At 37.8% G+C, this 13,965-nt stretch overlaps 2 protein-coding genes and 1 long non-coding RNA gene across 3 annotated transcripts in view; all 3 read right to left on the bottom strand.

Annotated features, from left to right (window-relative positions):
* LOC133534425 (C2 domain-containing protein 5) overlaps positions 1-11,703 on the bottom strand; it is a 32,075-nt gene extending 20,372 nt beyond the window's left edge. The window contains exons 1-6 of the mRNA XM_061873530.1: positions 10,542-11,703; positions 6,806-6,965; positions 5,867-6,007; positions 5,233-5,393; positions 3,970-4,081; positions 146-215 (exon numbers count right to left, since the gene is read on the bottom strand). Coding sequence (XP_061729514.1) covers positions 146-215; positions 3,970-4,081; positions 5,233-5,393; positions 5,867-6,007; positions 6,806-6,965; positions 10,542-10,721 — 824 coding nt within the window. The 5' untranslated portion in view covers positions 10,722-11,703. The remainder of the gene's footprint in view (positions 1-145; positions 216-3,969; positions 4,082-5,232; positions 5,394-5,866; positions 6,008-6,805; positions 6,966-10,541) is intronic.
* LOC133534439 (putative peptidyl-prolyl cis-trans isomerase dodo) overlaps positions 1-13,965 on the bottom strand; it is a 380,955-nt gene that overhangs the window by 297,363 nt on the left and 69,627 nt on the right. The window lies entirely within an intron of this gene.
* LOC133534444 (uncharacterized) overlaps positions 1-13,965 on the bottom strand; it is a 123,164-nt gene that overhangs the window by 20,372 nt on the left and 88,827 nt on the right. The gene's annotated exons all lie outside the window — the stretch shown is intronic.

Consider the following 13,965-nt stretch of genomic DNA (forward strand, 5'->3'; position numbering starts at 1 on the left):
GCATCCATTTTGTTTATTGGATTCTATCTAAACTTTACTTGTTAACTCCCAATTAGGTTTCGGTTTTGTAAATATCCCGCAAGATAAAAAGTATTTGAACCGATCATTGATATTGGATCGCATATTAAATTAACATAAGACTCACTGTTGCGAGCAGGGCGGCATGCTAGGGAGTTGGTTGGTCGTTGGCGACGCGGTGATGCTGACTGCAGTACCTGTTCATGATCAATTTATTTTAACTAAGAACTGATTTCCAAATACTGATGATCGAATAATATTAGGTGTGTGCAAAAGTTGTACCCGATTTCAGTGGATAGAATAATGAAAGTAATATCTATGTATAAAAGACCTTTATTAATCAATATAATATCCATTGTTATCTATAACACTCTGCCACTTTGCTGGTAATAAAAAGATTCCCTTTCTATAAAAATCTTCGGATTTAGAATCAAAAAACTGCTGTATAGCCGTTTGTAATTGTTCATATTTATCGAATTTTTTCTGCGTCAAACTGTTTTGTAATGAACGAAAGAGATGGTAGTCGGTGGGTGCGAGATCCGGTGAGTATGGAGGGTGAGGTAAGATTTCCCAGGCGAAGCTCATTATCTTTTTTTGAGTTGATAAAGCTGAATGTGGTCTAGCGTTATCATGGTGGTAAATGACACCTTTGCGATTACATAAAACTGGACGCTTAATTTTTAATTTTTCATTGACTTTCTCTTACTGTGAGATGTACAAAGTAGCATTGATCGTTTGATTAGGGGGAAGTAACTCCCAATGTATAATTCCTCTGTAATCCCACCAAACACTTAACAAATTCTTTTTTTCATGCGTGTCTGGTTTAACGACCGATGAACTCGGTTCTCCAGCTCGACATACAATTTTTTGACGTTTTATATTTTTATAACTGACCCATTTTTCGTCACAAGTTACAATTCTTTCCAAAAAACACTCATTTTTCTGACGCGATAATAAAGAACAACAAATATTCAATCTGTCCATTCGATTCTTTTCCGAGAGTTCATGTGGCACCCACTTCTCCAATTTTTTTATAAAACCAAATTCATGCATCCGTCTTTCAACCGTAGTTCTATGGACAGAAAACTTCTCTGATAATTCCTCAACAGTTACATGCTCATCGTTTGATATAGCGTCCTCTAAATCTTTTTCAGAAAACTTTGAAGGCCGTCCTGATCGCGGTTTATCTTCGCAGCTTTTATCTCCTTCGCAAAATTTTCGATACCAACGACGACATGTGCTTTCGTCCAGAGTACCCTCCCCGTACACCTCACAAATATTTCGACAAGCTTGAGCAGCATTATGACCTTTATCGAACTCGTAAAGTAAACAGTGTCGGATGTGGTCCTTGCCACACGACATGTTGACCCCTCAACGATTTGATTAATACTAAGCTAGAAATGTGTACGCGCAGGCTTGTTACGACGTGTTTCTCCTAGAATATTGTGACGCAATATTGGATCGTTTTACTATTGCGTAACCATTTTTTTTTAACTTGGAATTCGTTATTTGAAAAACGGGTAGAACTTTTGCACACACCTAATACAAACTGTAGTAAGATTGTTAGGGCGTTATTAACTCTGGAAAAACAACGACCATCCATTAGTCGCAGTCATCATTCGCTTGGCCTTTTCCGATCACTTGGAGTTGACGCACCATGTCTTTTTCCTCCATACTCTATTGTTCGTTATCTCATCATTCACAATATTTATTTTCATATCATCTCTCACACAAGTCACACAGTCTATTTACGTTTTCCTTGGTTTACCTTTCCTCTTACATCCCTCCACGTTCATTCCTAATACCTTTCGCGTCACATGACTTTCATCCCTCCGTACCCCATGCCCATATCATGCTAGGCGATTTGATCTTAGTTTTACTGTTATGGGTGCAACTTTCAGGCTTCCTCTTATACACTCGCGATCAAAAAAATCGACTCAAGCAACATTTTTTGCTTTTGGTCGTTTTTCCGGAAAGCGGGAAATATTTTAGTAAAACTTTGAATGCAATTTTATTACGAATTTATTCAGCTACAAAAAACAGTAAAAGACAACGATCTCGCTTGCGTAGTTTTTAGGTTACTGCAGTTTTTGTACAAAATGGCATTTTGCATGGTTATGATATGCACGAGTTGTGCCCCCTTGAGACCAATAAAAACCGGTGTAACCGGTTATTTCTTAACAGTCGCTTATCAGAAGTTGACCAGTGCACATCTCCTCGCAATCTTTCACCGGAATCACCTTGGAAAAATGGATACCACCGAAGCTGAAGCCGCCGAAGTCGTAGCCTTGGTGAATCGAGGATTCTCGCAGCGTTCTGTTGCTGAGCAGCTGAAGTCTGCTGTCTCCAGAGTTTACCGTCGGTTTCGTCGATTTGGAACCTTGAAACGGAATCATCGTCACCTCGTCTTCGTAATCGCCACCGTACCGCTGTTGCCATCCAGCGAGACCTGATGCGGAACCGGGTTGTGCCTGTTAGCACTCCAACAGTTCGGCGAAGACTCAAGGAAGCCAACCTTACCCCAAGAAGACCTGCTACTGGGCCCAAAATGACTCAAGAGACATCGGGACGCTCGGAAGGAATTCGTGGCGACCTACGACCAATGGAGCCGCGTACCTTCAGCGATGAGTGCAGAGTGTGTCTCCATGGCAGCGACAGAAGAGGACGAGTGTACCGAAGACCTGGAGAGAGGTTCGCCCAGTGTTGCTTCGCTGAAACAGTCGCCTACGGTGGAGGTTCCCTCATGATGTGGGCGTCGAGGCGGTGGTTTGAATGCAGACAGGTACATCACCGACATCCTGCAAGACCATGTCGTCTTGGGTTCTTCGACGAGGGATTCCATTTAATGCAACACAATGCCCCTTGTCATACCGCCCGCGTCACAAAGGAGTACCTTGACGCAATTGGCATCCCGACTCTGAAGTGGCCACCTCTGAGTCCCGATTTAAATCCTACCGAGCACTTGTAAGATTACCTGAAACGCAAGGTTCGAGCTGGCAATCCCGCTCCGGAGACGATTTAGGCCCTGAAAGAAGCTTTGGTCGAAGAGTGGGAAGCATGCCCCCAGGATACCATCAGGAAGCTGATAAGGTCAATGAAGAGTCGCATGGCATGTGTGAAAAAGGTTTTTGGTGGTAACACCAGGTATTAAAGATAAAAATAAATTGTTATTCGTTCATGAAAATGTTTTTTCTTTCGTTGTTAAGGTCATTTTTGCACCCAAAATTTTACACCTCCTTGGTATGATCGCTTGTTTTTCATGAACTGAAATTTGTGAAAAACGCCTGAAAAACATGCTCGTATTGAAAGCTTACACTGTTAGCTCTAAAATGGTACAGTTGCTTTTTTGATCTCATGATTGGTTCCGGATATATTAAAGGATGAAATTAAAAATTAGTTTGAGTCGATTTTTTTGATCGCGAGTGTATATCCATTCCTTATGCTATCCATTCTCGTAACGCCACACATCTATCTCACCATGTTCATTTCCGCTACATGCAATCTCTTTTCATCCGTCACCTTTAGGAGCTAGCACATTCATCCTAACCAACATGACGACATGTCTTATGGTTTTATAAATTTCACCCTTCAATCGAAGGGGCATCCGGGTGTCTTCAATGGTTCCCGTAACCTGTAGCCATTTTATCCATCCTGTGCTAATCTGGTTTTTCCGGTACCTATTAGTTGCAGTAGTGTGTTGATTACTAAATAAGGCATTCATGGTCCGAAAACAAAACCTGTTGCTCACTAACCTTTCTATTTGTGTACCTATATGTGTGCTGACTAGCTATTAAAGGACTAAAAGGCCAGGCCACATCGAATGCTTACTGCACGTCGAACTGAACTAACTAAACCTTATCAAAATGCATAAGGGTTCATGTTGAACTGTAACAGTGTGCGACACTGGTTGTCTTTGGGTTTTAACCTTTAGGTTTAGATTAAAATGCTTACCGATGGCCCTGGCGACGACGCCCGCTTCCCCCTCCAGGTCGAAGTCTTGCTGGTATCCCACGACTGCGTTGGCTCCCAACTCGGCCGCCTTAAGGCCTACCAATCTTTGCACCTAAATATGATACATTAATTTATTTACAGTATTTACACACGAATTCCTGAATATACGTTAGTAATGCGACTAATTTATTGCGGCGTGACATGAATGTAAAATGTATACATGACGCGTTTATCATACTCTTCGATTTGTGAGCGAGACAGTGCTATGCATGTTTATAGCGATATCCCGCTCGCACACAGGCGCGGCATGCGGATCCGCATTTAAAGTGAATACCGCCTGACAGGGTATATTTACCTACTGGGGGAAGTAAGTGCAGAAATGTATGGAGCAGTATGCAGTTTGTGTCAGGTGATATCGCTTGGTACAATTGTTCTTTGGATCATACTTAGCTCATAGCTCATCATATTAACTCTTAGCTGCGGTCCAAAAAGGGAGGGAGAAAAGTCGGTTCCGGCGGTCTAGTTAGCGCTTTATTTTATTGATTTTTTTTTATACTATGTCGGTGGCAAACAAGCATACGGCCCGCCTGATGATAAGCAGTCTCCGTAGCCTATGTACGCCTGCAACTCCAGAGGAGTTACATGCGCGTTGCCGACCCTAAACCCGCCCCCCTCTCGTTGAGCTCTGGCAACCTTACTCACCGGAAGGAACACAACACTATGAGCAGGGTCTAGTGTTATTTATTTTATTGGGAAACAAACAGGATGCAATTATACAAAATATAAACTAATATGATTAAAAGAGGAGACAAAACAGTTTCCACTAGTGAATTACACAGAAATACTCCAAGGGATCTTAATTAAATACAGTAACATATTAATTGGCATTTTAAACTTGTGCTCGTGACATGAAAAAAAAAGATACAATGCAATGTTCACGTAAATGTGTCAGGCAGTAGTGTGGTAGGCAGTAGTATTTCGTAATTTCAATTTAGGGCCGAAGAATTCATTTATAAGATAATCGGTTCACCTTCGTTAATCAAAGGGCATTAGATCAGCTTAGTATGATCCAAGGAAGCGGCATCGCCTGAGACAAATGTGCATACTTACTGCACTATTTAACTCCCCCCACTAACATATACACTTATTAAAAATAATTTACATATCTAATCTCACGCAAATGGTAGCAAAAAGCCGGATTTTGAAACTAGAAATAAGTTTAAAGAAATAAATTATCTAGGTACATTTAAAAAAAATGAATACCTGGTTACTCAGTTTTATAAATGCGACCTGCCGCGCCTCGTTGGAAGCCCTCGGTGTTCTGATCTTGTCGATCCACTGGTACTCGGGGTCATCATTGACTACTAGCTCTTCAACGAATCCGTGTATAGCGGTGACTTTATAACCGGGTGGTATCATCGGACCTAGAGTAATATTTAACATAGTATTATTGGCCACAGACATAAGTCAAGCGTTGATCACCTGTTTTGGACATATAACTTATGCTTTTAAAGGATAGATTTGAGAGTTGGGACATAATATAACAGACGAAGGTAAGCAATAAACAAAATAAGGATGTTAAGGCACGTCCGAGCAAGTCCGACACATTGAATGCAAGGCCTGTTGCTTTGTTCGTAAGTTCTTTTCGCTACAAAGAGGAAAAAACGCGTTATCGGCTACGAACGTAGCCCGTAGCACGCGCTGGCAGTGAATGCGTTTCTAGAGACAAAAATCAGGTTTTGCATAAAGGCAAATCCATTTTTAACGTTAAAACATTATTAATTTCACAAAATAAGTTGTGAAATAAATAATGTACCTATCTACTTAGATACTTGTGAAAAAAGAATTATGTAATGGTATCTAGTTTTAACATTTCACAGGTTGAATGGACACTCACAGTGGAAGAACTGTACGCCGCAGCTCGAGGTCTTGTACTTGTTAAAGTCTGAGAACAGCTCCACCTTGACGATGACGTTCAACTCGCCGCGGATCCCGTGCATGGTGTCGAACACGGGGATCCATCCTGACATCATGGCTCCTTTAAAAAAAGTAATATAATTAGTTATTTTAATCCTTATAAAACGTTTAGGCTCCAGACAGTCACTGCTCGTCATTCTTCCTAAGTAGGTACAGTCAAGGTATTAAATATTTCTGTAAGGTGGAGGTACTTAGCATGTATACCATGTATACGAGTACCATCAGACAGACGCGACGGGGGACTTTGTTCTATAAGGTGTAGTGACGGGTGTGGCTCACCCCGTGTTTAACATTGTATCGCTACTGCTAATTTGATTATTACCTACTATGATCGATCTTTCACAGCCTTGAAAACAACTCATTATCAGCCTACATACTTGTATAGTCTGGCAAACCTAATTTGTCATTAAATAAGAACAAAAAAAACTATACTCATCCCTTTCTTTAGATGCTAGTACTAGCGTAAGACAAATACAGTATGATTCTCTTGAAAAGAGACAGACCATGGAGTCCAAACTATATAAGAATTGCAGTTATGATTATAGCGTACTATAATAATTATTCATTCATTGTACAGTCAGCTGCAGAGAAAAGGTACCCCCTCTGCATAAAAGTTTGTATGCAAAGGTGCTAAGCTCATTAGTAATGTTGACTGTACATGAAGGATTTGGCTGCCACAAGGGCTGATAAATATGAGTAATTTAATTTAGTACTCGTATTTCTATTATTATCGCGTCGAAAATCAGACAAAATGAAAATTAGACGAGTGAATCTTCTGTACTCTAATGTAATGATGCTATCCGTGCGACGAAGTTGTAAATGCAACTTCAACCTTATCGCGTTGGCAAACGATTCATACCGCCGTGCGGCGCGGCAGCTCCGCCTTTCGTGTTCGCTACTCTAGCCAGCAGCGGCGCAAGACTGATGACGACCTTTCCGATAGCGTCGTTGGCAGAGTACGTGTCGTGGTCCATCAGGCGCAGCTGCAGCGGCTCGTCTTGCAGCTCTGATTCGTCCACCTGCGATAGTATGAATTGGCATAGATTAGATAGTAGAACTTACTCAGCTACATTGACTCACTCCCTCCAAATAAAGACCGCCTTACACACAGGTTTACTCTCTAAAAAACCTACCTACTACGGCTTCGTAATTTCCGGACATTTTCTTTTCCCGTTTAGATAACCAAGAATTCAAGAGAACGCAAATGAATATTTCCAGGTGCCCGGGAATCGTGATATCGTGAACTGTATAGCAAAATGGAGATATTTTAACACAGAAACCATTATTTTATTAACGAAATGTATGTAACAACTTGTCGCATATTTATACCCAAATTCTGCCATCTTTATCTCTCAATTTTATAACATACGCTTATTAGCCTATGCCCACGACTTGATATGGAGCGTGATTTGGGTATTTTAGCGTCAAATTTCTTGTTGAGTTGACATAGATAAATACAAATTAAAATATACAGATATGCCACAGAAAAAGGGTAGCAACAGAATGTCAATAATAAGAGTAATAATTTCTAAACAGCAGCACTATTTCTATACCATAAAATAGTAATTGTAATAAATTTAATTTTTAAATCTGTTTGTATGTTTTACGTAACTATTACTGTTCTTACATGGTAGTAAACATTCACAACAAAGGAACATCAATGTCAAACATCCATTATACCTACGTAAATCGTATTTTAGCCAATAACACTGTTTAGAATAACACAAATAAAGAGCTACTAGCAGACGGTCGCCAGACATTTACGAAAATAAACCAAACATATGGCATTTGTATCTGAGCCAAGTTTTGGAACCAAATATTATGAATCTGCTTAGACTAGGTAAGTAAAGTATACCTAGTTATCTTTTTCTTTACCTCCTTTAAATGGTAGTAAGATGCAGATGCAGTACTTACCTCAATATTGCACAGGTCAATTCTATTATACAATATTTGCCCTTTGACATTAAATTGATTCACTCTATCATAAAACATACAAATGAATATGTCTTTGTAGAATACATTATGCGTTTACTCTGCCATTTTAGTTATACGCGTTAGATACCTATGGCATGGCAAAGAATGATCTTTTTATAAAACATAAACAATGCCGCTTTTACTAGTGGTATGGGGAATGCTTTTTTATCACAATTAGTTATAATTTTTTACTTTTACTTTTTAATAGTGGTTGTAATATTGATTTTCTACCATAAAATAAAGTTACTTAATTTTTTGAAACACACGGCCTACCAGTAGATCAGGGGTTGGCAAACTTTTGAGAAGAAGAGCTAAACTAAGTAGAAATCACCAGTTTTAGATATCTCAAAAGAACCGCAAATGTCGTTTTCAGTGGTCTAATACTCCTTAAGTGTTTATATTTTGGGAGGATTGAAGAGCCACAATCATACCTTATAAGAGGCTGCTCTTATGAGGTATGATTGTGTGCATGTGTGCATGCCACGCTTTGCCGACCCATGGCTTAGAGGGGTCATCAACATTTTAGTCTCATAAAGGGTATATCAGGATAGCCTTTGAAAAATTGCCCACGCGTTTTTGGTTCGAAACTATAACCTAACAATGCCTTTTGAAGGGGTAATATCCTGCACAAAGTTTCATCCCTGTTACCCCCTGGGGGTGAAAACACCCGATCAACCCCAAAATTGTTTTATTTATATTTTCCTGAACTATGAAAGTGACGAATTTCAAATTTTGTACAAATATTAATGAAACTAAAGGCTATATGTTAAAAAAAATATAACCCTCCTAACCATTTAAATTCTTGTAACAAAAAATTATTAATCACCCTGTATAACAAGTTCGGCTCATGGTACACACCATTTTCGTTTTCAAATATGAACCAATTTATATTCTACATCATACAAAAGTTTCATTGACGTAGCCAAGAAGGAACATTGCGAAACTAATATGAATGGGCTCTTTGGTGCCTACTATTTATTTAACTCCTAATAGCCGTGCAAGGTTAATAAACAATTGCCTGTGACCGGACCGCTGCTTGTGATCGATTTCCAAAAGGTGGGGCTAAATAAGTATAAATCAAACTCAATTTTATTACTTATAAAACAATCGTTTCTTTATTATAATATGAACATAAAGTTACATTAACATTGTATTCATACATTAAGTAGCAACATAAAAAAATATTATGTAATTAGTCCTCATCACTATCCTTGTTAATTGGAAATTGAAAATTTGAAATTCATCACTTTTCTAGTTTAGGAGGAATAAAATAGAATAGTTTTGGAGTTTATCGGGTATTTTTAACCCCTAGGGGGTAACAGAGGGATGAAACTTTGTGCAGGGTATTACCCCGTTAAAAGGCATCGTTTGGTTATAGTTTACGAACCAAAAACGCTGGGGGCAATTTTTCAAAGACTATCCTGCTATACCCTTTCCTGATTGTTTCACCTCTCCCACACCTGTCCCTTTCACACCTGGTCACATTTGGCAACCCCCGCCCGTCCCTCTGGTGTTAAGTCACATATTTGGCAATTTTCTTTTGATTTTTTCAACAAAATCAGCAATTACAACCTAAGTGCAATTCAATAGAAAAGACAAATATGTATTGTAAGTAAACAAATATGACAGATTTTGTTAGAATTTGACATATAATCTAAAAGTTTTATGATGATTGTTTTCATGGAAATAATATAATTAATATATACTGTAACTATTACTTGATGTAAATTAAAGGTTTTCATATAAAAATAAAATCATGCTTGCCCACAAATAGTGCAAAATTACAAAGAAATGAAGGTAAATGTTCTTATTTTTAGCCTTGTTCATCTTTATACACAAAGCTAACCTAACCTAACCTTACCCTTAGAAGGTAAATTGGTTTATTTACATTATTAGTCTTTTTATTGAACTCTACTATCAGTATTATTATTTTAATAAAAAATAATTTTTAAATAAAGCAAAAATAAAGTTTACAAAACAACCAATTAAAACGATTCATCAATGTAAAAACTAGTTATTTTACTGTAGAGCAAATATGCAAAAAAAAAACAATGATTTTTGGTAACATTCCCCATACAAAACTGAGAACATTCTCGAGAACGGCAAAACTATAATCACTTGTCATTCTAGCGAATATGTAAGTATGAATGTGGTAACCATAGTGAAAAGTGATAAAAATGCAATCTTGCTACAGCCGCTGGCCTGTTGACTGTCTCATCATTATGATAAAAATAAAACATGAAATGAACTAAAAACCATCTAGCTATCTATCACAAATTAGAAGTACCTTTGCCTTGGTTGCGTCTTATTTGTGACTAGTTTTATACAACTGATTTCCAACAATAAAATAATATTATTTCTACCACAATTTCAGAAATAATATTGAAGTGGGATTTAAGAGACTGCTGTTGAAACATAGTTTTAGTAATGACAATGTAGAGTGAAAACATACTGTTATACTCTAAACAGATCAATGACAGACCTAATTACAATTAAAAACTATTGAATAAATATTTATATTTAAAAAAAATGCTAGGACAAAGTTAATGACAGTGGAACTTGCATGAAAACATTATTCTAACTTGTAATAACTGTGTGTAGTTATATTATTTGTTGTTTACCTCAAAGCGATACCATTCTGTGCTGCTCCAATGTGGGTTGAGAGACTTCCTGCACACATCAGTTTTGTGTGTAACACCCCCAAACTTGATCTCCACGAAGGCATCTGTCGTATCACTCGCGCGGTCCATCACCGGCAAGTTCCGCCCGGCTAGCACCTTCACTTTGATTTTCCCAGGCATATTTACTTAAAAACAAACTGTTAATACAACATAAATTAACGTTCAAGTGTTATTTCAATATTCCCAAACAGTTTTCACAACATGCTAACCCGCATTATCACCTTTTCACACATTAGATTAGCACATTTTATCCGAAAATTTAGAACACAAATACTGATTGGAATCTTATCAAAGAATAGATGTGTAGATGACGCACAGATAGATCTGGCGATAACTACGTCTTTATCGTGTTATACTAAAGCGGCACTAATATTTTGAGCGTATGAAGGCAATATAGTCAACTGTTTACTGCACATTTTCGAGTAAAACAATGTTATTTTGAGAGAAAATATTTGTGTTTCGTACGCATTTGGGATGCGTATTACGCGACGGAGTAGTATAAACACTGCACCTTTAAGCGCCTCTGTAATGTCGAAACTGTTCTAAAAGTAATGAGTAGGTTTATTAATAGACAAATGAAGCTTTTATAAATAATTTGTAAGTGATAGGTGCAACAGCACGAGCACGACAGTGACAATGAATGACAGGTGTCAAAGTAAATGTCAAATCTGTCGTCAACAATATAAGGGTTCGTTCCAAATTGTAATTATTAATAAATATCAATATTATTCATATCATTTTAGTTTTAGCGCATTAATGCTGCGCACACACCAGGGGGCCTACCACGAAAACCGAAATTCGCAAATTGCGAGGATCTTTCTCTTTTACTCTGACTAAGACGTCATTAGAGAGAAAGAGAAAAATGCCGCAATTGACGAGCTTCGATTTTCGTGGTTATTGCCCTGACCACCGAACGCGAACTGTGGATATTCAAAATTTGCCTTCGCTCGCCGGCCTTTAAGGGTAAATCCACATATCCACCGAATGAACACCACCGAAGTATGACATAAGCGCTGATGACATATATATAGTATATTTTCTAAAGGTGTGCCATACATGTGCGCCCGTGAAAGACAGAACATACGCAATGTGCAAATTGTGATAGGTAACATTCCAAAAACAACCCACGTAAATTTGATCGGATTCATTGCTACCCACCATAAAAACGGTGGGAATCAAAATACGTCTATAGTAAACGCCCCGTAGTATGATGGGACAAGTACCAGGGCGGCTACCGGGAAAATCGTAATTCGTCAATTGCGGGCATTTTTCTCTATCACTCTAATTACGTCTTTGAAGATTTTCATGATATAATTCTAAATCTTAAATTATATCTTCTTTTACAGATGATTTCTCGACGCAATCAATAAGAGCCCTTATTCCTTAGAGCGCTCTCCGATTTCGTGAAATAACGCCCGATAGATGGCGTTGGCACTCGGTACGCGAGCGCCACCGCCAGCAACACGACGCCCTTTTTTAATGAAGACAAGAATTAGTTTTTAATATAATTTCAAGCAACATTAATTTTAGTCACTCTTTATTTTATTTTATATGCACAGTAGTTAAGTAGTAATTAGAGTGTATGTGTTACGTACGATAATATACATGAGTATAACCACAGACTGTTTTGTTTTTGAGTCCAAAAGAACAGATGTTGAATGTATTATTATTATCCTTTGCGAATTAAGTATTTTATTTATTATTTCTAGCAACCTATAACCCTTGCTCTTAAGTATTCTATCTTTTTCACACCAATGGATAATGAAAGAGATAGTAAATGACTGTAGGTATAAATAAAGAACATGCGCTTATGGCTAAATTTGCAAAAAATCACAGCATGAATTGTATAGCTTGAATCGTGTTGGCTACGCACCCAGGGTGCCTAGGCAAGATGCCAATCGTTTGCGCATATTAGTACGATAGAAAGACTGATAGCGTTTCTTTATCGTAGTGTAAACGATTGGCATGTTGGCTATGCACCCATGCTGCCTAGCCAAGATGCCAATCGTTTGTGCATATTAGTGCGATAGAGAGACATAGCGTATCGTTGTCGTAGCGTAAACGATTGGCATGTTGGTTACCCATAATGGAGTTATAATAAGTAGAATTGCCGTTCTGATGACCAACGTTAAAACTAAATAGGATAGAAATATAAAAATGCATTTACAGTACATATGGGGCTACTTTATAGCACTCGTGCGAGAAGTAGCATATTACGTTACTGTGTCGAACATTTAAAGGGCCATATGTACTGTAAAACGTTGTACGATACATGTGCGAATAGGTAATTTGCAACTCGTGTCGATTTAAAACACTCCCTTCGGTCGTGTTTTAATTTATCGCCACTCGTTTCGAATTTCCTATTTTTCGCACTTGTATCGTAATGTACTATTCTATATTTCTATCCTATTTAGTTTTTTTAAATAATTATCTGGTGCTTTATTTCATGCATGGTGTGAAATATTTTATCTTAAATACAGTAGAATACCCTACTGCGGGTGGTATCTTACCAGTCAACCATAGGGCAAATCTGAAATGTGTCAAGGTGGGAGCAGTGACAAAAAAAAAGATGTTAAGTACCTATTTTTTTACATAACTAAGCTAGGACGCTGTCTTTTTAAGTTCATTGTATGAAATCCAAAATCAACAATAATCATTCTTTCACCGGTCTCTCTCATTGAAGTCGGTTTTTTTAAATTATATTATACACAGCAAGCCGTAAAGTGCCTGGATAATCAACATAGTTAACTAAATTATCAAACCTAGCAAATAACGAGTAAAAAGAAAATAGCGTTGTTAACGCCTTCTACAGTTTAACGACCGCATAAAAAATCTATTCTACTAACAAGAGCAGCAATTTTAAAGCTACGGGTGTAGGCGACAAAGGTGATAATTCGATGAATGTTATGTGATGATAAATTTGTAACATGTTATTTTTTTCACGTATGTACTTACTTTTTTTTAAAGTAGATAAATATCAGGGTTGCGTTTTGTAAAATACTTGTACCTAACAGGTTAACACAACACACGACAAGCATAGAAAAATAAGTAACCATAGAATTCTCATTTCATACATCAGTTTACTTACCAAAACGCTTATTGTTTTCGTAAGCGAAATCTAGGGTCAAGAAGCGGACAAACAGGAGTTGAAAATAGGGTTTCGGTTAATTGCGTTAGAATATTACTTAGCTGAAAATTGTTGAACATTAGACTTTTTGTTCGTCGTGACATCTATTATCAAGTAGCAGTCTCTGACATAAATTAAATGTACTATAAATGTACTAAGTAGACAGGCTATGGAGAACAAATTGTGTCCGCCATTTTCGGTGTTTGACGTCTGTCACTAAGCTAAAGAAAAAGCATA

Source organism: Cydia pomonella, chromosome 2, assembly GCF_033807575.1.
Source record: "Cydia pomonella isolate Wapato2018A chromosome 2, ilCydPomo1, whole genome shotgun sequence".
NCBI classification, from domain to species: Eukaryota; Metazoa; Arthropoda; class Insecta; order Lepidoptera; family Tortricidae; genus Cydia; species Cydia pomonella.